This window comes from Oryzias melastigma, linkage group LG12 (genome assembly GCF_002922805.2).
Source record: "Oryzias melastigma strain HK-1 linkage group LG12, ASM292280v2, whole genome shotgun sequence".
Lineage (NCBI taxonomy): Eukaryota > Metazoa > Chordata > Actinopteri > Beloniformes > Adrianichthyidae > Oryzias > Oryzias melastigma.
Window position 1 is genome coordinate 13566686 of NC_050523.1, and position 24696 is coordinate 13591381.

A 24696-nucleotide genomic window follows, 5' to 3' on the forward strand; every position below is an offset into this window, starting at 1 on the left:
TTTGGGCTTTTTTATGTGTTTATTTTAATGAAAAAAAAACAATGCCACAACTAATCAGCAGTTGACTCAAATAATACTGCAAATTTGGCACAACTAGTGAGACAGCTCAAAGAACGAGAAGCAAAACACTGTGGACTTCTCTGTAGTAGAGACGGGTTAATAGCAGAGGCTCACAAAAAACACAAGTAAATATACACAAAATACCCAGTGCTTACTGACAAATAAATAAACGCAGCAGGCAACAGACAGATTGTCTGGCACAATTCAAATTATGCATTAGTTTAAGACCGGACGACATGCATTAGAGCAAATTTGTGAGTTCACATTTAATCCAACGTGTCCTCTAAAAATACAACTCTTCACAAAAGCAAATTTCACACATATCCTTCATTTGCGTAGAAAGTTTGAAGCCAACGTTGTGGGGAAGAAATCCCCCCAAAAGTTAAAAGTTCCACCAGAAAACGTTCTTCAAATCTATGGGAAATGGGAGCTTGGTGACTGCAAGATGGAAGACTCCCCTCTGTTGTCGAGCTCGTTTTGAAGCTTTGTGAGGTTAGACAGCTCCTCCAGCTCCTGAAACTGTCTGTCCGTCTTGTGGCTGACCAAGGAGCGATAGAAATGCACGGCGAAGACAATGAAGACCAAACCAAACGGAACCATGATGGAGGTCGAAGTGATGGCGGCAGCAACCCCGGACGACACTGTGTTGTTGCTGGACTTGTTGGGCTTAATAGGTAGGAATTTCACCCAGCAGAGCAGAACCACCTCAGCCAGGAAGAGCAAAGTACCGATGACAGTAGAAAAAGCCCAGGCCAGTTCAATGTGCCGGTGCATCCGCTCATGAGGAGACTCCTTCACAGAGTTGAGATTGTGCACGTTGCTGACAGCCTCAATATTTGGCAGGATGCAGGTGCTGACCATCAGAGCAAACAGGTGGACGGCTACAAGCACAGTGGTGCAGGCACTGAAGGCGATGAGAAGGGCAGGGGGGTAGGGGTAACTGTTGTCCAGCTGCACTTCAACCATAGCAACCTGCAGGAAGTAGGGCAGGAACGTGAAACACAATACAAAGCTGTCATGTGACCACAGGAGTTAAAAGGAGGCAATGTTACCATAGCAAATCCAGACAACAGGGCTGACGTTCGACTGGACGCCTTCAGTTTGGCTCGACTCAGATACAGCTTCCTCCAAGACAGCGCTTGTAGTGAATGCTCGTTCAGGCTCATGTTGAAGAACACCGACCGAGCAGCGCCGTCGTCTAAAAAAATGAAAAATAAAAAAAAATGTTTTTGGCCCTTAAAACACAACAAAGAGCCAGCTACGTACTCTCGGAAACCATTAACGTCCCCAACTGACGGAACTACGGAAGCTGTTTGGCCACCAACGAGCTTCGTTCGGCGTGTTGTGCTCTGCTGCCTGCACCTTAAACTACCCACAAGCCTGCGCGCGCACACGCCTGCCTGGAATATCCGTTGCTAAGTCAACCGCGGGGTCATAACTGCACCGCTCTGATTATAATGTCGTAAAGACCATTTGTTTTATATTCTACAAAACTAGACACCAAAACTAAAGTAAAACTCATCACATACATAACAACATATTTATTTTAAAGAAAAGAAAAATATTGCAGGTTAATTAAAACATAAAAAAACTTTGGATGCTGTCTTAATATGAGCATTACAATGCCTATTTATAATTTAGTTAGGCAAATTTAGCACAAAGTTTGAAAAAGTTGCATATTTATCAACAAAATTAAATACATGAACAAAGTTTAGAATATATTGTTGAATTATTCATGTAGAAAAGCAAAAAAGACAAGTGTATGTGCAATAACATGTTTATTATTTAAAAAAAATAAGTAGACATGCCCCAAATCTTTAGCTTAGGGATCTGGGCTTTTGCTTATTTACTTAAAAAAATACTTTATTAACAAAATTGACATTGATTACATAGAATCACACAAAGACATACCACTTCTAAAAGGTGGGCAAAGGAAGAAAGCAACAGATGAAAAAAAAATACAAGGCACATTACTATTAATCACAAACTTAAAAGGATTGGCACCAGTTATTCAAATTGTGTTTTCAAATATGGTCCAACTTTTTAAAGCCTGAACTTTTGATAGATTCACCATAGCTTACTTTTTAGGTTCACAGATAAAAATGTCCAAATTAGGGTTTGTCGTGAATACATTTACATTTATGAATGCAGTATTTGGCCAGAATAAAATGTAAATTAAGTAAATAGATCATGTTGTCTTATTTGTATTAGAAAACAAATAAGACAGATGAGTAAACCAAATAGGGATGTATTTTTCAGCAAGTTTATTTTCTATTTCATCAAACTCACCCCACAACTAAAGTAAATATGAATAAAAGGTATGAAAAAAGGTCATTTTGAAGTAAATGTTCAAATACATGTTATTTTTATATGTGCATTACACGTCAATAACAATGCCTATTTATAAATTAGTTTAGCAAATTTAGCACAGAGTTTGAAAAATGTATTTAAAAAATAAATAGTTATCAAAGTTTATTATAATTTTTAAAGTAATTAAGTTAGAAGAACAAAAACACGTGTGTTATAAAATATTTACTAAAGAAAATAATTATTATGACAAATAAATAAATAAATATTTTTTCAGATAAATAGCTGGAATGTCGAGTGTTTCGCGCTTCCACAGCGTTTGGAAATAGCATGCCGTGACGCTGTCCAACAATGTTTTGGTCTCAGGCGATGACGTAATACACAAAAACATGGTTCCCTTGTTTTGAATCTGTTCCGCGTGCTAAGTGCTCCTTTAACTTTACCCACGCGCGAGGATGCTCGCCCCGAGCTGAGTGACTGCAAAAAAACAACCCAGAGAGATGATGGCGCAGACCAACGAAACGTGCGCCGAGTCTGGACGAAGGCTGGTGTGTACCATCCGTGTGCGTTAACGCTAGCTTGTGCAAAGAAACTGGCAGCGAGCTAATTAGTTAGCACCGCTAACCTCTGCAGCTGCAAACAAATATTTGTCATGTCACCGACGCGCTACAAGTTAGCGGAAATAATGACGGAAAAACTGATGTATGACGCAATTTAGCTCTAAAGTATTATTTATTGTGAATAGTAATATACTTTACGGTTGTAAATAGATTAAAAAGGCAATAAAAAAACACAAAATCTTACATTAAATGTGCTACTTTGAAAACATCAAACGCTTTTCCCTCTTAAACATTTAAACAAAATAACAGCGACAGAGCTAATTTGACTGAGTGCATGAAATAAAGCTCACCAGTCCACCACCACTTCCACTCTTCTGCAAACTGTTTCGTGTTTGTCATGTAAATCTTTTCTCCCCTTTTTTCTGTAATGGCAGCGCTCCATCTGCCGGAGGATGTACGATGAAAACGAAGACTTTTCTGACGTGGAGGAAATCGAAAACGTCCGAGGCTTCAGCGTGGAGGAGAAGCTCTCCAGTGACAGATACACCGCGGACTATGTCCACTTGATGGAGGGCAAAGGTAAACAAAACATTTGTGAGGAAATCAACATTAGAGTATTAGAGCTAACATATAACAATGTTTGTTGCAGACTTCACTTATGAGTACGTGCAGAAGGAGGCCCTCAGGACTCCACTCATTTTTAAGGAGAAAGCTGAATTAGGAATCAGGTGAGAACTTTTCCCCCTCCTGCATAATCATTAATGCATTGCTGACATATATTTGCTGAACTTTTAATTTACTATCACTGCATTATTTACTTCTCTGGTATTTAAAATATTGTAGCAAATTCATTTTTTTTTGCCTTTTTTCTGCATTGCATTCACTTTTATCATCCTTAATGTTTTTCTATTTTCTTAAATTGACACTACATTCCATTAATGGATCTAATATAACTGCAAAAATCTATCTGATTGTGCGACACAATTCTTATATTCTTAAATTATCATGATTGTTTTCTGTTTTTGTTTTTTTAATAAATGCATTTCTTAAATTTCTGTAATGATTTTAATATATATATATGTGTTTTTTTATTATTATATTGTGTTCAATCAGTGCTTGAAATCAGCCAATAAATCCAATCAAAATTAAAAATCAACATCTTATTTCCATAGTTTGTTTTTCATTATTAAAATTCTTTTATTATTATTAATATTATGTTGAATATAAAGAAAAAAAAAACAAATTTCACAGAAAAAATCTGTAACATTTTATTTATTGTGTAACATGAAGCAAGTCAGATGTATCAATTTTTTTGTTGATATTGTTCCCACAGCATATATAAATGTTTTTACTTTATTTACTAGAACAAATTAAATTATTAACTTATGTATAACTTAACATAAAAAACATAATTTCAACTTAAGTGTCTTTTATCTGCTGATCTGCGATGGCTTTGTCTCATCATATAAAGTAATTTTTTATATTATGGAGCCGAATATAATATTGTAACTATTTTTACTTTATGCATCAACAATAACATGCTCCTTTCTGTTGGTTTTCTCTTTTTTTGTTGCATTTTTGCAGAATGCCTGATCCAGAGTTCACAGTCAGTGAAATTAAAGGATTAGTCGGTAAGAGAAATGCTACAGACACAAACACAAGCATGCTAACTTCTATCCACGGATACAGAAATAGACATGTGTTAAGCCTTGTTGTAACTTAAACTAAAAGCAGATTCACACACAGAACTTCATGGCTGCTAAAACCATCTGCCCGTGCAGCCATTTCAATGTTTTAGGAAAGTGAAAACAAAACGCTTGGTTAATCACTCCAACCTTTACAGAAAAAAACTAGTCGTTAGTCTTCCTAATTTAGCAACTTTTGTTTCTGTTACAGAACAGATTTAGAAATCGAATAAAATGATCATAAAACTTGTTCACTGTGTAGTAAATTGTGCAACACTTGATGGATTTCTTAATAACTTTTGTACTCTTTGAAGACAAATTAAATACGTGTTTGATTTTGAATTATTTCATTGATGGTGTGGGCAAACAGCACCATCTAGTGGAGAGTTTTGTAACTGCTACATCTGAAAATCAATTAGTAGCTGACAGATGAGTAAAACCTTATCAAATACAACTTGATATTCTAATGATGTAAAATATTCTATAATTTAACAGAAATTCTATTAGAATATATTTTTATTTTGCAGATAACCTGTAATGTTTTTTCCTTGCAGGAAGTCGACGCTCCGTAGATGTTATGGACGTGAGCACGCAAAAAGGCTCCGAAATGAGCATGGCTCAGTTTGTTCGCTATTATGAGACACCAGAGGAGGAGCGCGACAAACTCTTCAATGTCATCAGCTTAGAGTTCAGTCACACAAAGCTGGAGAACCTCATCAAGCGGCCAACAGTGGTAACTGAACTTGCTTGAGATCACTCGGAGAATGTGGCTGCTGCTGTTTAAACTTGCAGTTTCTCTCACAGGTGGATCAGGTCGACTGGGTGGACAACATGTGGCCTCCCGATCTGAAACAAAGACAGACCGAAGCCACCAACATCATCTCAGAGATGAAATACCCCAAAGTACAAAGGCACGACCTTTTCTGTTGTCTCGCTAAAGTGTCCAATGGCCATAGATATTTTGGGAAGTTGTGGATCATTTCTGCCTCGTTGACGCTGAATCCTACTCCTGCCATCTGCATATCTCACATTTTATTCCAACACTCTAGTAGAGCATCGTAACATGTACTTTCACCTCCTGTTCGTCTGTGGAGTTGTTGCTAGGCAGCCACTTGTACCCACGGAAAAGACGGTTTGTAGAAGCTCAGAGACACCTCGTAATAAATCACCTGAAGTGAGACAGAAATGAATAGAAACAATCATGTGTTTCCTTTTGGACCACTATGAACACATCTAACTCATTATTGATAGTTATAGTAGTTAGATTGTTACTGATGATGAGATTTTGAGATCCTTTTTTTCAGTTTTGAATTTAATCCAGCAGAAAACAAAGTGTTTGAATGCACTAACCAAGCTTCACTTTGTTTAGTTTTCCAAAAAAATATGAAATATGACAGATAAACTCTTGTGATTTCAACAAATCAGTTGATTACTTTGCAGAATATAGGTTTTAAAGCTTAAATATTAAAAGAAAGCAGTCAGTAAGGGATCTTTTAAAGCTTTTTTTTTAACTTAAAAACTCCAAATATCAGAATTCCTCATATATATTTATGTCTTTTGTTAGACAGAATAACTGTGTTAATGTTTCCTTTTTTAAATAATCAAAGACTTTCTAAATGTTTTCCTGTTTTGACAGCATTATTTTGTTATTTTCCAAGCATTTTAAAATCCTTTATAGATATGCGTCAGTAGAAAACCCTTATTTCTGATGCTGCATAGCAAATTGATAGAAGTTAGGATTATTTCTTATGTGGCAAATTGAGTTCTCTGTTGATTTTGGTGCCTGAGCTTCTGTGGATGCATATAACTGATTTCCTTTGTAGAATCTTTTTTATTTTGAGAATTGATGCTATTTAAAAATAGTTTTCCAAGTGTTTTTTATGTATAATTTTTATATTTAATTATCGATAAAGTTTAATAAAAATATGGTTCACAATTTTCCAAAAATCTTTTTGTAAATTTAATTACTAATAATTATGATGGTAGATATTAATCCTAATTTCAGCATTTTTTCCTTATGTTTTCAGTGTAATTCTTAGCCATTCTAGGTTTTATCTCATTTAAAGTCATTTTTTGTGCTTCACTGAATCCTTTGTGTATTCTGGTTCAGGTATTGCTTGATGAGCGTCAAAGGCTGCTACACAGACTTCCACATTGACTTTGGGGGAACCTCAGTTTGGTATCACGTATTTAAGGGACAAAAAGTAAGTTCGATGCCACTTCTGCCCTGATTTCAAACAAATGACTCCTAATTAGTTGAAGTATTGGTCTAAAAAAGACATTTCACCTTTAAAAATTGTGCTCTCATCAGGTGTTCTGGCTCGTGCCTCCAACCCCCTACAACCTGGCGCTGTATGAAGACTGGGTTCTGTCAGGGAAGCAGAGTGACATCTTCCTCGGGGATCGGGCTGATGGATGCCAGAGAGTGGAGCTCCGACAAGGATACACCTTCTTCATCCCATCTGGTGCGTTGGCCTTGTTCTTTTAAAGGACCCTCGTTTGCTGGAATAAACAGAAACGTTTCTCCATCTTTTTTTGTGAACCGTAACTCAATTTTTGTCCGTTTTATTGTTCCGGGATCCAGGCTGGATTCACGCCGTCTACACTCCCATGGACGCGCTGGTGTTTGGCGGCAACATCCTGCACAGCTTCAACATTCCTATGCAGCTCACCATACATGAGATTGAGAACAGGACGAAGGTAGGACTCAGACATGAACATCCCACCTGTGAGGGGCGGAGCCACAAAAATACAGGAAGTGAAGGGAGCACAGTCAGTTCTGCTCAAATAAGGGAAAATTAAACCTTTTATGGGCTAAATTAAGGTCATAGATTTGTAACCATAACTGCATGTTCACACATAGATCAAGTTTCATCATACCGCAAAAAAAATTTAGGTTTGCAAAAGGGATCTGCATACCTGAAAAAAATGTGCATTTGTGAAATCATTTTAATGATTTTTTTCAAGCATTTTTTGCAGATGTGAAGCAAAAAAACTGCATGCTAATTCCTGAAGTTACAGTCGCAAATTATGCCCCTGTCTTTATACGTCTTATGATTGGATGGCCACAAATCAAACTGCTGCCCGCCACAGAATTTAAGGTGGATTTAAGGGTTAACATGACCAAGAGGAATGTGGAGAGTATTGGTTGCATAGGGGAATCCTTAAAAACAGATTGAAGATTTGGAAATATTCAGAACTTTTATGACCTGCTAAATTATGGTCTTATAAAAAGTATATATTTGTATTTTGATGATTTCTGGTCAATCAAAGCTGAGTTGGCTAACAGATAACTCTTTCCTTGTCTTCAGGTTCACTCCAAATTCCGTTTCCCTTTTTACTATGAGATATGCTGGTATGTTGTGGAGAGATACTTTCACTGCCTAACCAAGAGGTCCTACCTTTCTCAAGACATCCGCAGGCAAAATGTTGGTGAGTAAAGTCAAATCTGTTTTAAAAAAGCTTTTTAAGCAAATCTTGTTTCTGAAATGTTTATATTTGGGGTTCAAATCAGCTGCTTTGCACCTCTTTAGTTTGACAAATGTCACTTTTTACACCTTTTTAAAGTGTATTTTTTTACTGTTTTGTTGTTCTATTCTATTCTATTCTATTGTATGTTGGAATCTTCAATGTTACAGGTTGTTAAGTTACTTCAGATTATTTCCATCATTCTTAGAGTTCAAAAAAGAGTTTAGTTCATAGTTTTATGTTCATAATCAGGCATCAGATGTAAAAACATTTCCTAAAGTTTGTGTTAAAGTGAATATTTACTAATCGTACATTGATAAAAGTTGTTATTTCTTTCAGACTTCGATCTGAAGGCTAAGACAGAGAGCCCCTCCTCTGACTCCAGGAGTCAGGACATGAACGAGGACTCGTTCGGGGTTCACGGAAGGGATGAGCATGGAGACAAACCGGAGAGAGCTGCAGAGGACGACCCCTGCTCGCCGGACGTCGGGAAGGGCCCGCCCCTCAAAGCTGCTTTATCTGTCGACTCCGAGGACAGCTGCAACCCCAGCTCCGTTTTTCTGGATACGCCCAAAACCCCGTCAGACTCTCCGGCCTCAGAACTGCAGACCAAATGGACCCATCTAACACAGTTTGAGCTGATCGGACTCAGGACTCTGGTGGAGAAGCTGGAATCCCTCCCTGAAAATAAGAGATGCATTCCAGTGGGAATAGAAAACCCTCAAGGGCTCCTGGAAGACATGAAGGTGAAAAATCAGTGAAGAGGAAAGTTCCTCTCGGCGTGTCACTCATTTCTTACTTTTTTTTGGTCTTTTTGGTGTTTTTAAGGTTGTTTTGAAAGAACATACCGACGACGACCCCAAGTTAGCAATCTCTGGAGCTCCTGTGGTGTTCTGGCCAAAGAAAACTGCAAAGGTAAGAAGATGCGTCTTTTTGAGGTATTCAAATTAGCCTGATAAACTTAGTATTGCAAATTAAATAAACCATAAAAAGGTTGTTCGATCTGTACACTCAAAATAATAAATGTGATGCTCATTTAACGTTACAGCACCAACTCTAACAAAAAAACCCACTTTTTTTTAATTGTTTATATTTTGTCTAAACAGTTAAATCAGATCTGGAAGATTTTGTAATTTTCTGTGTCCAGTTTTGTGAGAATTGTTGTTTCGGTTTTCTTTTCTATAGAGACGGGGTATTAAATGTAACTTTTCTGCTGAGGTCCTTAAACGTTTGTAATTCAGCGATGATTTTCTGCACACTATATATATTTATTTTAGGCTACTGCATGTTTTTGAGTATAAGTCGCGTCTTTTTTTAAATAAAGTTTGACTTATTCTCAGGTGCGACCTATATAGTAATTGTTGCCCCTCAGCCTTCCCAAAACCTATTCTCGTCAGAGCAGGAACATTAACAGGACGTTTATTTTCCCCCAAACTGCCTCTCAGTGGAGGATTTCTTAAAATAAAGTGTTTTACCTTTTGAACCATGAACATGTCTTTCTTTCTTTCTTTTTTTTTATTTTTTATTTTTAGGAAATTTAGTTTGATTAATACATTTTGAAATACTTAAATCAGATCATCCGTTTCCTTAGTATAATCAACTTTTTGATGTTTTAAGTGATTATACTGTTCCCTCCTCCCTATAAGCAACCCCAAAGTAGTATTTTGATCCGTTCACGCACTTCTGAGTAATCCTCTAAAAGCCTGTGCTCTGAGTATAAGCCCCTCCCAACCTACGAAAATGAGCAGGTTCTCAAGAGCTGATGTCACAAAGTGAGAACCGCCCCTTTCAGGAAGAGTCTGCGCTGCCTGTGGCTAGCACAAGCACCCACTTTCACTTTACATGCACAATACCGCTTACTGGATCTCCATAAATTCCGGGTCTAACAGGTGTTCGTTTCTTTATACCCTGGGTCTCTTCAAGACCCCCCCCTTCACACGGTTGATAAGCGCTTGAAAACGGAAATTACACTTAAATGTTAAAGAAATTAATTTTATATACATTATTTTACAAAAATGTATGGAACGCGCTAATTTTTTAGCCACTTGGGAGGATGGAACACTTACACATGATCAGTCTTTAGTAACTTAAGTGATTTTGACAGTTGTATTTGTGACCGTAACATTTGATGGCTGCTCTGCTGTTTTATGTTAATGTTTCAGAATGTTTGCTGTTTTAGCTGAAGATATGACATTATAAACGCTTTAACACCAGAGATGTTACCGGCAACATCTAAATACCACTCGCTCTTTGACTTATTGTAACTCTCTGACCGTTTACGCATAAATCAGCGGATCCTGACCCAAAGAAAAGCGACTTTTTACATCAGCTTAGCCCCAATGCGCAACACAGTTTAAACGTAAAGTGTTGCATTAACAGTACCAAGACGCTTTTCTCCTCGACAGAATCTGCATGTTAATTATGTAACGGTTGAAGAGCTATCGTGGTCAAGAGTAGAGCTAAAGTTCTGGTGATAAAGGTTTAAACTTAGTCTTTCTGAAAATGGGAAAATAGGCTGGACAAAGTTAATAGATTTATAAAAAATCCCAGTGAGATTTTTATTTAGCTATGAACTGGACTGTCACCTGTCAGTCAAATGACCTCTGACCTCTATTTGGCTGCAATTGTTGTTCCAAATAGAAAAGAGCAGAATAAATGAATAAAAATGGAACACTGAGATCCATTGCTGTAGATTTAAAATCAAATCATAATAGAAAAAAGGAAAAAGGTTTTGACTGCAAGTTTTATTTTTTATTTCACTGGAGTGAATGGGACTGTTTACTTGTGCAATATGCCGTTTAGCTTGTTAGTTATGGAGAGAAAATAGCATCACTCCGATTTGTGCGTGCGGAATTCTTTATTTGTAACTCATGCAATATATTTTGTGCAAAAGTACAAACATTATGAAATTAAAAAAATGCAAAATACAATTTACACACAAAATTACACACAAATTTATGCAGAAATCTGAGGCTAGACTCTTAAAGTAAGTGACGTGTTTAAATGCTGTTATGAGCTGCTTTGAACTTAGATTGTGAATAATATCTGGTATACTTTATATTTTCCCACTTTCTTAAACATTTATGCGCAATGATTATTATAAAAAAAGTTGCACAAATCACATCAGATCCGGGTGATAGTTTTTTAAACGGGCTTCAACCCGGAAGTCACACGGTTACTGCTGTGTATGTTTATATTAGAATTTTTATTTCCTCCCTTAAGATTTCTCAGTAATTTAATTTATTATTTCAATATTTACAAAAAGATTTATCTGAGGAGGAAAAAAAAATACATTTTTAAAATAACTTTATCGACATCTCTAGATTACAAACATCCACTTCCATTGATTCCTATTAGGGGAATTTCTGTGTCGCATTTTTATGTAAAACAAGTATTTAAAAGGCATTTTGGCAGATGTACAAATATTCACTTTAAATGTAGCTTTATTAAAAAAAAGTCTGTTATTTTCCTGTGATCAAAAGCACTAACCATGCAGGAAACAGGGCAGCCTCATTAGCAGGTTTTCAGAATGACATGTGCTTCACCTACATGGCTGGAAGGGAAGATTTGTGGGTGTAATCAGCCCCCCGCATCGCCCCTCCCGCCCTCCCCTTTAAAGGCCAGCTGCTGGTTGTAGGACCTCTTTGTGTTTGCCTTTTGTAATAAGATGCCATCTGGCTGTATTGGCTGTGCAAAGCCTGCTCTCCCCTCACAGCCATGCTCATCATGAATATGATAGCACCTTCGCCGCTGCCTCCTTCCTCATTGGACGGCGCGTCTGCCTCTCATTGGCCCCACGCCTCCCGCTCCCCCTCCTCCTACTGGTGGAGCCGATCCATATTAATGAGGCAGGTTTGTCTGTGCTTTTCTACATCTGCTTGTGGTATTGGGAAGCTTTGGAACAAGAGGGAGGGCTGCAGGCCTGACAGCAGTATTAGGAGTAGAAGGAGGAGGAGGAGGAGGAGGAGGAGGAGACTGCAGCCATGTCAGTTTGCTGTGAGCTGGACGGTGCCTGAAAACAAGCCATGGCCATGTCGTTGAGCGCCGATGACGAGGACTACGACTCTGACTCTGAGCAGGTTAGCCCACTGAAGCCTCGCAGGCAAAACCCGGCGAGGCGAGCGGAGGAATGCTCGGCTTCAGGCAGGGCAGCAGTGTGCAGCCTGGCCGGGCAGCGAGGAAATGGAGACAAAAGCATTGATTGAGGATGCTCTGTGCGCTGGCTGTTTGATATTTAACTTCTTTATTTATAGGTTTGCTCTTTCCATGCGTGAGGGAGAAAGAGGTGTGATTTTAGAGCTCAAACCTCTGCTCCACCATGCAGAGGAATCTGTATTATTTAGATTATTTCCAACATTAAATAACAACTGTAAGGATAAATGGTTTTGACAATGAATGTTTGACTTGGAAATTGAACATACCAGCACAGGATATTTGGAGATCTCTAAAAGTTGCTGCTTTGACAGCTAAAAATATGAAAATGTAAAACTTTGTAGCCACACAGCTAATTTAGCATCAGTTTGTCTAATTTACAAGTAAATTTACACTGCGATTGGGAAGTTTATTTTGAAAATCTTGTAAATAAAAGTATTTAATATTATTGCAGGTCCCCTCAGTGGTTTTTATTGTTATTATATCAAAGATTAGCTTTAAAAGATTTGTGTTTGCTTTGGGATTTGTTTTTTAAAAGATGCTCTGAAGAGATTTTTGCTATTAAGTTTTTTTTTTGGACTTTTCTGGGGTTTTTGTACAGTCTTGTATTTTCATTTTGCCCTTTAAGTGGTTCCTCGATAGCTGTTGGCTGTTTTAGCTAAATATTTGCTTGACAAAATGTTTCCCAGCTGATTAAAGTGCCTTTTATTTGATTAAGAGGACTGATTTCTTCTTGGCTTTATAGCTTTATTTCTAAATATCGTAAGGTTGCATGTGAGATTAGCTCCCATCTCAGTGGGAAAACATACGTTTGATGGGATTTAGCGGAAAACTTTAGTAGTCACATGGGATTAAAAATCTGGTTTGTTTGTAATTTCAGAATAAATTGAACCTGTAATTTAGCTACTGTTTGACTGCTTTTGAGGCTCATATTTTGCTGTCATTTCTCTGTTTATAATCCGCATGAATATCCCCCAAAACGCTGCGGCTCAGGCCGCATGAGATCCCCACCCCCCCTTGCTCTAATCCCGTCTCCTAACCACATATCTGGCTGCCTGTGTCACTCCATTTCCTGGCTATTGTTAGAATAAATGGTTGTAATATGCCTAAGATTGAGCCCGCTCACTTGTGTTTTTTTCTTTTTTCTCTCCTCCCCTGTTAGAGGCTCTCAATACAGTCCTCATTGGTTACAAGTGTGTGTGTGTCATACACCGCTCTGTTACGGAATGGGACGCGGCTGTTGCTATGCTGACACCAGGAAAATCTGCACTGCCTATGAAACTAAAGAAATCCGATCTTCACTTCCCAGAGCTGCAGTGTGTTTTTTTTTGTTCTTCACCTCTTGTTCTTGTTGATTTAATCGCCCACACTGCTGCTTCCTCGAGTATTTTTTTTGTTGTCTATACCATGTTATGTGTTTTGGTTTGGCTCTGTGCCGTACAGGGAGGAGAAAATCTAGCAGTGAAACAATCATGATGCTGATCAAAGACGGCTCATCTCCACTGCCCACTTGTGTTAAATGGAGAGCACTTGACACTGTTTGCTGCTCTAAATCTGTCTGCAGCACAGAATAGGAAGCAGTGGTGAGCGGGGTGTAAATTGTAGCAATAAGAGGAGCTTTTTCTTTGATGTAGAAATGTGAGGCGCTAAATTTGGAAAGCACCTTCAGGGCCTTTTTTCATGTGGAGTTTTTTTTCTTTTAGTGTCAGTGAATAATGCGTTTATACGTGACATATTTCGACCAAAAAATGCACTTTTTTATGCTATTACTCACATCTATGAGTTGAATTTATCAGTTTTGTGCAGCAAAATCAGAATATATTTAATCTGGTCGCTTTGAAGTAATTTACTGACCTACAAACACACTTATTTGACATTTGTGTGCCGGGGAACTGCTTCAAAAGCAAAAAAATTGACTTTTCTACTTCAACCTGTCCTTTCAGCCTCGGCCTCCCAACCGTGTGAAACCCAAGATGGCAGCCTCTCCTGCATCGGCGGTCAAGCTGTCAGCCAGCCGGGGAACATCTGGCGCCCGGAGGAGAAGGACGCGCTGCCGAAAGTGCGAGGCCTGTCTGCGGACGGAGTGCGGCGAGTGCCACTTCTGTAAAGACATGAAGAAGTTCGGAGGGCCCGGCCGAATGAAGCAGTCCTGCATCATGAGGCAGTGCATCGCTGTAAGCACATTTTGTATAAATCTAATCTTTCTTGGCCATGTTATCACAGGTTTCTGTACTTCTGGTCAACTGGACTTAATCTAGAAGATGTTTCACTTATTGAAGTTGCTTTTTCAGCTTTAACTGCTAACTTCCTAAATGAATAGGATACTTAAAGAGTAAACTATCTTCAGATATCTACAGAAATTATTTCCTCTGCTGGATTTCACTTTCAAGTTGGCACATCCACATCCTCAGATTCAAATCTAACTAATATTCATCCTGTTAAATCTGACACTAAAATCTTGAGTCAAAATTAGATGTGTTTCCTCTTCGACTGGGTTGCTTAGATCACAGGGATTTGCCACTGTTTTTATCATATGCAGATTAGAAGCAGCTGCCTGCGCACAATCCTGAGGTGAAATACTCTGTCTCTAATGCTCACTTATTAGATTTTGATACGAATTTTTTTCCCTGTGGTTTTGTGCTGCTGCAGCAAGGTTGCCAGGCAACCAACTACAGCCAGTCAGTGCACCTGATCACAAAACAGTTCATATTAGCCTGCTAGAAATACCATTTTTTTGTGCAGAGTAAGCACAAAGATGAGAGTTTGATCTGGAGATTTAATCCATTTAAATAAAAAAGTGTCTTACTAAAAACATCTTTAAAGATAAAGTCTGTTCTAGCTGAACTGTAATTTTAGAGTAAATTAAATCTGTTTCTGCAGCGTACAAACAGTTAAGCACAGGAAATTTCTGATTTAGCTTTGAATTTTCCGTTTCAGTACCATGGACAGAGATTTAAAGTCCAACGGTGTTTCTGCCTCAGTTAAACCAGGCATATAAAATGTTTCCATAAAATGTTTGCCACAATAAAACAAGAACACAAAGACATTACAGACATATTTTCCTTTTTTATTTTTGGTAAAATTAGCCAATTTCTTTATGCTAACAATAAGCTTCATTGATCTGTTTCTTTATCTTAGTTTTTAAGCCCCAGTCTGGATTAAAAAGCTGATTTTTGGGCTTGTTACAGCTATAAATGTGATCCAAGTATTTTGTTGAAGGAGCTTTACACAACGATTAAAGCAGCGACTAGACAAATCTGGTTTTAAAAAGTTGTGAAAAAGAAGCCCGTGAAATGAATATGGTATTTCTTCAAAAGTGCCTTTAAGACCAAAAGAAAAACATTCTGATGACCGAGTCATTAGTTCATCTATAATTCATGTGTAGGTTTGGGGATGGCAACTTTATCCTGGAGGAATGTTATTGTGTAACAACAGTTTGGAAAAAGTGGGAAAAACTTGTTTCCAATGTATCTTACAAGTTATTACATTAATTTGATCGATTACATTACAAATTCATATCCTAAAACCAATTTACTTGGTTATAAAATACCTTTTTCATAGTGCTGTCATGTGATTGATGTTTGTGCGATTAATTAATCGTGATCTGTAATTAATTAATCTAAATAATCCATTTTAATTGCATAATTTTTTAACATAATAATTTCTGTAAAAAGCCTCGTTTTTAAGTATTTTCATTTAACTTTGTGCGAGAACAGGGCACAATCGGTGCACGCTGGAGCTGTTACCATGACAACTCAATGCACCGGTTTTGAATAGTCCGATTTTTGTAAAATAACGATTTAAACTTAAAAATATAACAGGACTGAAGTTTTAATAATTGATTTTATGGGAATTTCTTTCCCTAAATGATCACGGCATGAGCGGGGTAATCCAGGTGTGCATTATCCGACTTTAAAGGCTTCACAGATGAAGCAACCGTCCGACATGGAAATTAAGAAAATAACACATTAAAATGTAATTAACTGTGATTAACACGATCATTTGACAGCTCTCCATTTTCTCACAGAGAGTGATATAAACTGAAGAGCAGTGGAATGTTTTAACGATAAAATTATACATTTTTGCATTTAAAACTAACAAAAAGTTTTTAAGTGCCCTAAAAAAAACTAAATGAATTACTCATAAATAAATACATTTAATTTAATAGGAAAGGCAAAAGATGCTTTTCATCTGTGTAGATTGATTTGATATAAATAAACTGAATTTTGAAGCCATTCAGGCCCAAAATCTGGTTTAATTTTGATTTAGAACTAGATTAATAATACTAAGAAACAAATATTATGTATTTAATCAAGTGTAGTTTGAAACTTTTACAACTTCCTGCAGAAAAGAGAAATAATTAAACGAATCAACTCATTTTGTTGTCATATTTTATGGGAAAAATAAGTTACGAAAAACTACAGCAAAAAAAGTTTTTATTCAAACTCCCCTTTAAGAAGCTATTTTCATAAATTACTCCTTTAAATTTCTTTTCAAATTTTGACAAATTTTGACCCCCTCATTTTGTGTTTTTTAGCCCGTGCTCCCACACACGGCGGTGTGTCTCGTCTGTGGAGAGGCTGGAAAGGAGGACACAGTGGAGGACGAGGAGGAGAAGTTTAACCTGATGCTCATGGAGTGCTCCATCTGCAACGAGATCGTTCATCCTCACTGCCTCAAGGTAACCTCCCCACATGCAGGGTTTTTGGAAGTGTTGGGTTTGTTCTGAATGTGGTTTTGTTCTGGTCTGGTTCAGGTTAAAGATTCAAACGGGTTGGTCAATGATGAGCTCCCAAACTGCTGGGAGTGTCCCAAGTGTAACCACGCAGGGAAGACGGGGAAAGTAAGCATTAGTATGGACTTTTTTAGAACCAATTTGATGAATTTGGTGACTTTTTGGTGACTGGAGCCAGAAAAATAATACTTTACTCTCTCTTTTCTAACTTTTTGGCCTCAAAGCAAAAAAGGGGGCCAGGGTTCAAGTATGCGTCCAACCTCCCCGGTTCGCTTCTGAAAGAACCACGCTTAAACCGGGACTCTAGAGAGGAGCCGGAGCCTGCCACGGTGCCCACAGCGGTAGCCGTTCCCGGTTTGACTACCACCGCCTCTGCAGTGAAGAGAAAAGTGGAGCAGGAGGTGGCGTCTAAGAGGAGTGAGGAGGAGCCTCCGAAGAAACGTCCCCCGCTGCTGTCTCTGGACGCCTTGTCTCGACCACGACTGGAGGACAATCCGCTGAGGAAAAAAAGGAAACTTTTCGAGACCAACGATGAGCCTATGATTGTGAAAAAAAAGGTGAGCTCCATGCAAAATTATGTCAAAAGAATGTGCTTGAACGCATTGAGTTGCTGTCATGTGATTGGCTTATTAAAAAGTTTGAGCTGACAAATTTGAGGGTAGGGCCATATACGTGCTCTCACTCTGAAAATAATAGAAATATGCAGTTAATCAAGAAATGTGTTTCTAATTTGGTGTTTCTTTAATAAAAACTGTTATAAATACTTATACGTACTGAAAAATAAATGTCTCTTCTACTGCTTTTCAGAAGAAGCTTTGCAAACCTGACGATCCATTCAGTGCAAAGCTGCTGCGTCACATCGCCGCGGAGAATGACCACGATGAGGAAAACGAGGAGCAGGTGGACCACGAGGAGGACGGACTGTCTTTGGATGGGATGCACTTCAAAGAGAAGAAGAAGTACGACGGCGACGTTCAAGACGACGACGTGGAGCAAGGGGAGATAGTGAGGAAGAGGGACAGTATTTTGGAAGACAAAAGTAAAGTGCTGCTAAGTCCTTTACTGAGAACGTGTGCAGCCTCAGACGGCGATCATTTGGCTTTGAACTCTCCCAGAGCTGGACCGAGCGGGGAGCCAGGAGATGCTCCCGAGAAAAGTCCTGCTCAGCTTAAAGCTCGGCACCAACGCCGACGCTTCTCCAACAAGGAGGCCGGCAAAGAGTCCAGTCAGGAGAGCATAAAGACAGAGGACGCTCCCAACCAAAAGCTCGCTATAGTGAAGATGGAGGAGAGTTCTCCCAACTACAACCGCCGACCCTTGAAGAACGAGGATTCGGTGGTTAACCAGAACTGTAAACCAATAAAGACTGAAGATGCAGCTACTAAGCGTGCTCTGAAGGTGGAAGACGGCAGGCCGAATCTCAACAGACCGCATCTAAAAATGGAAGAAAGTCTGACAAACCAGAACCACCGACCGGTGAAACCAAAGACGGAGAATGAAGCAGACAACCAGAAGCCCAGATGGCCTCTGAATAACGGCAGCAGCGATCTGGGTGATTGGCTGCGGCACCGAGGGCTGGAGGCTAACGGGACGCCGCGCGGCTACTCGCCGCTCAGCTGGAACAGGGGCTCGCCGATCACGCCGATATGTCACCGACCAGTCCCGCGCCGATCGCCGCCGAAATGCATCCAAATGGAGCGCCACGTGATCCGGCCCCCTCCCATCAGCCCGCCGCCTGACAGGCTGCCGCTGGACGACGGCGAGGCTCACGTGATGCGGCGGGAGATGTGGATGACGGTGTTCGGCCACCTCACTCACAGAGACCTCTGCGTCTGCATGCGCGTTTGCAGAACGTGGAACCGATGGTGAGCACGATGCGCCTCCAAAACATCCGGGAGCTCTCTCATCTCCGTCCCCTTTGGACGCCAACGCTGTGTCTCTCATCAGGTGCTGCGACAAAAGGCTGTGGAAGCTCATCAATCTGAACCGCTGCAAGTCCATCACTCCTCTCATGCTCAGCGGGATCATACGGAGGCAGCCGGTGGCTCTGGACCTCAGCTGGACCAACATCTCCAAGAAGCAGCTGAGCTGGCTCATCAACAGACTTCCAGGTGAATAATCTGAAAAGAAACATGAAATGAGACAAAAGAGAAAATAACGCTCTGCTGTTTCTGAATTAAACATGTTAAAAGCTGCTTATCTTCTCTAAACTCTCTCAACTAGAGCTGGGTCAATAAAATTGGGTCATCGATCTGAATTGATATAACCTTAATAGCTCAATAATCGATCCATATAATCCACATAATGCTTAAGTCTTGTAGCTTGATGCTAACATATAATGGGATTCCTCATAGGACGGCTAATGCTAACGCTCGGTTGACTTAAACATACATTGCTTTAAATACTCACAGGCATGAAATTTCTAAACCCTTTCCAGGAAATATGTTTTTAAAGTAACCATATTTTATTCTTTTTCTGGAATAAGGTGCAATGCTGTATTGCGATCGCCACCTAGTGGCGAGACGGAACAATTGTTGGAGCATCTCTGAGAATCCATGTAACACTGTATGGTATTAATAATCTCCTTATTATTTCACTAAAGTGTGTGAACTGTGTCAGATAAATATGAATATCTTCAAAACATACATAGATTATGAATGTATTCCTAAACAAATGTGTCTAAATGTGTAAACCCTATTAACTTGAATCAAATTGAAGTGAGAGGATAGAAAGAGTAAATAAATCGGAAGCGAATCGATTCTGGAAATTATTGGCGAAACCCAGACCTACTCTACTTAATTAAATTCATATTCAAAAAACGTTATCAATACTCATGAAAATGTGGTAATTGTAGTAACATTTTTTCACAAGGTTATTCAACTTCCACACATGTTTACTGATATTCTGAATTATAAAAACAGCAAGAGGACTTTTTTTATTAGAAAATAATTTTTGCATATTGCATTGGTAGTTAATAATAATATTCCCTCTAAATAGCTGCAGTAGAGTTCTGGCTGAACTGTTTAACAAGATCTTAGTGAGCAGATGCCTGAGGGGAGGAGGAGGGTTCTAGTGTTTAGGAAGAAGAAAGATGTGTAGAGTTGTGGAAACTACAGAGGAAAAAAGCTGATGAGTCACAGTGAAGTTATGGGAAAGAGTGGTGGAAGCTAGAATGAGGTCATAAGTGTGTACTGTAGAATCATTCTGGAGAACAACAGAAGGAGCTGCATTCTGTAAATCTAGAGAACATCTTTATCAGGAGACAGAAAGAAGGAGGATGAAGAAGAAGTCTGGAGTGCTAGAACAGAATGTGGAGTAAAGGAGTTTAAGGTGGAGATGTGACTGCACTAAGAATTTGTTCTGAGCATCTTCCTGTTTCTATAGTGATGGTCAGACTGACAGATGAGGTTAGACAAGAATCTGTGAGTCATGATGTTTGCAGATGATGTTTCCAGAAAAGAGAGGATTGAAGATCAGCAGTAGAAAGACTGAGATGCTGTGTGTAAATGAGAGGAACTCAAGTGGAATATGTAGTCACTATTAAAAGAAAGTGATACCTAAGTGATTTTTTGATGGATTTATGTGAAGTCTACAAAATGTAGCTATCGTATTTTATGATTTTGTCATTTTTGAAGAGTTTGTGTTGTTTATGCCACGCCCCCTGCAGGTCTGCGTGTGCTGCTGCTGTCGGGATGCTCCTGGGTGGCCGTCTCTGCTCTGTGCACCTCCAGCTGTCCTCTTCTGCGAACGCTGGACGTTCAGTGGGTGGAAGGACTCAAAGACGCCCAGATGAGAGACCTGCTGTCTTCACCCACAGACAACAGGCCAGGTGACAGCTCACTCTTCAGTCTCAGCCACATTGTTTGGAAGTTTAAATGACTGGATTTTAGAAGAAAACATTTAAGAACCTCCAGAACATATGAAACCAGAATTGAAGAAATTTTGAGTTATTTTGAATAAAAACAGGTCAAACAAATCATAAACATTGACTTATTTATTAGTTTAAAAAAAAAGTTCTTAGTTGCATTTGTTTTTCTGTTTTTGTAGGTCAGTTAGACAACAGGAGTAAGCTCCGTAATGTGGAGGACCTGCGTCTGGCAGGCTTGGACATCACCGACACCTCCCTGCGCCTCATCATCCGCCACATGCCGCTCTTATCTAAGCTGGACCTCAGCTACTGCAACCACATCACCGACCAGTCTGTCAACATCCTGACAGCCGCCGGCACCACCACCAGAGACTCGCTCACTGACATCAACCTCTCAGGTCTGGATTCAAAGAAATCTAACTTTATTTACACTTGTCTTTAGCAGCAGAACAGCCTTCTTTACTTACTGATTTGCTTATCAGCTGCCATGTGAAGGCTGATGTTGGTTTATCATGACACTAATTGGTTTCAGGTTATGTATTAATTTCTTTTTTTAATTAAATAAAAAAAAAATAGGAATAAAAATGTTTTATGATGGTGTTTGATTATAAATTGAGTAACCATATCTTTGATAAGCAAATCACCTGATGGAGCACTCAAATTAAACTCAATAGAAAAAGGGTCAAAGGGATTAATTAGGTGCTATTAATGATTAAAAAGTCTTTCCAAAGCGCCACTTTATTTGATTTAGGAATGATAACTCTCAACTTAACTTGGCGACTTTGTGGCGACATAGACTTTTTTAAGGGAATTTATTAAACAATGCTTTAACTTTGGAAGACAGAAATTGGGATTTTTCTAACCTTTAAGCTGAATTCATTAGAAAACAACAAACAAGAAATGAATGCTTAAAATATTTCTGTTTGAGTGTAATTATTCTATATATTCTAATTTCTTGAAATAGCAAGTGATTTTAAACAAAACAACAAATAATCGGGCACTCATGTACGATGTGATAAAGAAACTAGAATATAGCAGTTTGTTTTGCTCCTTAAAGACTCAAATTCAGTGAATACTTTAGTGTTGTATATTTAGGACTTAACAAAGCCACTTTTCCTATTGAGTAGATTCCTACTTTCTGGTATAGTTTTTTAGTGATCAACGTTATCTTAGAAAGCAGAATAGATTTATGTGGTTATGTGGCTCAAACCACAGTATTCCCCTGCATATTTGCGTTTCCTTATTCGTGGTTTCTCGTATTCGCAGATTTTTTTTCACTATTGTGACTCTTCAGTTTGTCACAAAAGCTCAGACAACTCGAGACGTTTGTATGAAATCTTTGCGTCTTAAGGAGGTGCTGCAGCGCTGACGTGTATCCATACCCTTGCATGGAGAAATGGCATCAGCTGACTTAGAAGTGACCTAAACAAATCCTGATATGCTGAAGAAGATAACCAAGGATAATTATCATCCGGAGCAGGTGTTTATTATTTGCGCTCCTGTTTTTAAGGCGTAAAGAGACAAAGTGACACTCCTCGTGTGTGATATAAATTACACTATTGCTGCAGTAACGCCTTTTGTTCTGGAAAAAAAACAGAAAATAAACTCTTTATGTTGAGCAAGACGCCAATGTTCTTTTATAAATGTTTTACAAAGCATGATTAGAAGTGTTTTTGATGAGTATGGATCAAACATTCTTTGGCTGCGGGGGTGGGGGTGGTTCTCCGTATTCATGGATTCCGCGTTATATCTGAAGTTTCCAGTCCCTAACTCCTGCAAATACGGGGGATTACTATGTTAAAAAAGCCCACAAACCATTAAAAAAACCTAAAAAATTACACTAAAATAAGCAAGTTATTTTTTCAATCATGTTAAAATGCTGGACTATACTTTATTATTATGTATGTCAGGGTTTGACATGTATTTCTACTAATTATTTGCATTCAAGGAGGACATCAAAGGGTCATCATGAACTGAGCTTAGGATAACAGGCGTCCTAGTTCTATTGTTCACATGCAACCTTTTGATTTAATAACCACTTCCTGTATTTCAATTAATCCACGATTGGTCATGTAAGCGGCTGTGATCCATTATGTGCCATTTGGGGGATTTCTTTTAACCCAGTTTCTCCCTGCAGTGTGCAACAGGGTCACCGACCTGTCTCTGACCTATTTCAAACGCTGCGGGAGCATCTGCCACATCGACCTGCGCTACTGCAAGCAGGTGACCAAGGAGGGCTGTGACCAGTTCATCGCAGAGATGTCCGTCAGCGTGCAGTTCGAGCTCAAAGAAGAGAAACTCCTGCAGAAGATCAGCTGAGAGGACGCAGTTGAACTTTTGTCCACATGGGGGCAGCAGTTAAGCATTCTTGTGAAACAGGGCATTGAGCTGCTGAGCTGGGTTTTAATGACAGAAATCCAGCTGGGAACAAAAAAAACTATTATTACCGTTCCTGTTTATAAGTTATTTATTCCTAACTGACTGATTGTACAGACCTCTGTTATCCCATGGTGTTTATTGACTAGTTTCCGTCCAAATGCAAAGTTTATTGCATTTTAGATGAATATTTTTGTATCAGAAAGTGTTTCATACATTTATGTGCAGTATTTAATGCACCACTCTACTGTAACATAGCCCTAAAAAGGATAATCAGTCGGCGTTACTGTTTAGCTGTCAAGATGCAAAAAAGTTTAATAATTATTTGTGGCAAACTTTGGATATGTGGTCATGTGTGTGTGCTTTTTTTTAATTTTTATTTCTAAAATATACATATCTTGGGCATGTTTTATGTTCCCAAGATTTTATTGGACACAGATACTGTGTATTTTGTTTTATCTATATGATAATAGTATGTCTGGATGTGATAAATAGCAGAGACATCTCAAAAACTTATTTGCACTTACATAATATGTACACATGAATGTATTCTCACATATACTACACAGTGTATAGTGTATAAAGCATATTTTTACACCACTAAAGTGTTTAGCTAGTTTTACTAACTGCTTGTATTTGACTGTGTAATCTGAGGTCGTCCATGCACAGTAAGCGCTCCATTTTTTGGTATTATCGGTGCTTTGAGGAGGAGAGCTCAGCTTTTAGCTCAGCATGCAGCAGACACGATTCACATCCGTCCCTTAGATTCTATCTAACCGCCTGTTTAGTCAAACCCAAACAAATAACAGTCATGGATCAGTCATGATTTAAAATATGAGCAGGAGAAGAAATATATATATAGAAATTCTGTGGAAAAACCCCCAGTTTTATGTAGATTTGTAGATTTTCTTTGACATTTTAATCATTCCCAGATTGGTTTTGATTTTTTTATGACGTGATTGTACGTTAAATGAGACTAAAGACTAAACAAATATTTTTTTTAATAAAAACAAAAGATTCAAGGCAGATTTTTGCACTTTTAAACATAAGGAGGGTGCAGCTTATTACTGAGAGATTTATCATTTCAAAGACTCCTGTGAAAAAATGTATGCATACTCCAGTTTGTGTTTTTCAACTTTGTTTTGAAGTTTTTAAGAAATGTTTGCAAAGTTTTGATTTTTAAGAATTGTTTCTCAGTTTGTTACAAAGTACTAAACCATCCTTTTGATCGATTTTATACGTTTTTCAAGTATTTTTGAACATTTTTTTTAACCTTATTTGTTTTTTATTGACATTTTGTGTACGTTTTAAACACCAGTTCATGTTTATCCAGTTTGATGGATGTGTTTACATTAAGGATTTAAGTTTTATCCGTAAGAATTATTTCTTGAATATACATTTCATTTGTTTATCTATACATATTGTACATGTAAAGTCTCTAGGAGAAGTCAACATTTGACATATTAAAAACATTTTAAATACTAA

At 38.4% G+C, this 24696-nt stretch overlaps 2 protein-coding genes across 4 annotated transcripts; one reads left to right on the forward strand and one right to left on the reverse strand.

The window, feature by feature from the left end:
* orai1b (ORAI calcium release-activated calcium modulator 1b) lies at positions 1–3417 on the reverse strand. Of its 2 annotated transcripts, none has more exons than XM_024299326.2 (3): positions 3278–3417; positions 1113–1258; positions 1–1032 (listed from the first exon to the last, which is right to left on the reverse strand). In XM_024299326.2, exons 1-3 carry the CDS (start codon positions 3324–3326, stop codon positions 475–477), a joined length of 753 nt encoding a protein of 250 aa, XP_024155094.1. In that variant the 5' UTR covers positions 3327–3417; the 3' UTR covers positions 1–474. The 2 variants fall into 2 exon arrangements, with proteins under 2 accessions (XP_024155094.1, XP_024155095.1); XM_024299327.2 differs by lacking the exon at positions 3278–3417 and adding an exon at positions 1327–1466.
* Positions 2730–24696, forward strand: LOC112163128 (lysine-specific demethylase 2B). Of its 2 annotated transcripts, none has more exons than XM_024299322.2 (21): positions 2730–2915; positions 3362–3506; positions 3577–3655; positions 4512–4558; positions 5167–5345; positions 5417–5523; positions 6723–6816; positions 6924–7077; positions 7197–7312; positions 7924–8044; positions 8420–8826; positions 8909–8995; positions 14176–14406; positions 16770–16913; positions 16989–17075; positions 17183–17524; positions 17775–18832; positions 18915–19078; positions 20635–20796; positions 21015–21233; positions 22973–24696. In XM_024299322.2, exons 1-21 carry the CDS (start codon positions 2868–2870, stop codon positions 23152–23154), a joined length of 4173 nt encoding a protein of 1390 aa, XP_024155090.1. In that variant the 5' UTR covers positions 2730–2867; the 3' UTR covers positions 23155–24696. The 2 variants fall into 2 exon arrangements, with proteins under 2 accessions (XP_024155090.1, XP_024155091.1); XM_024299323.2 differs by having other exon boundaries at positions 17192–17524.

Coding starts and splice junctions, on each gene's coding strand:
- LOC112163128 (XM_024299322.2), top strand. CDS start 2,868: ATGATGGCGCAGACCAACGAAACGTGCGCCGAGTCTGGACGAAGGCTG. Junction 6,817..6,923: donor ACGTATTTAAGGGACAAAAA/GTAAGTTCGATG, acceptor TGCTCTCATCAG/GTGTTCTGGCTCGTGCCTCC. Junction 20,797..21,014: donor ACCCACAGACAACAGGCCAG/GTGACAGCTCAC, acceptor CTGTTTTTGTAG/GTCAGTTAGACAACAGGAGT.
- orai1b (XM_024299326.2), bottom strand. CDS start 3,326: ATGACAAACACGAAACAGTTTGCAGAAGAGTGGAAGTGGTGGTGGACT. Junction 1,259..3,277: donor GTGGAAGTGGTGGTGGACTG/GTGAGCTTTATT, acceptor TCATTTTTTTAG/ACGACGGCGCTGCTCGGTCG. Junction 1,033..1,112: donor TGTTGTCTGGATTTGCTATG/GTAACATTGCCT, acceptor TACTTCCTGCAG/GTTGCTATGGTTGAAGTGCA.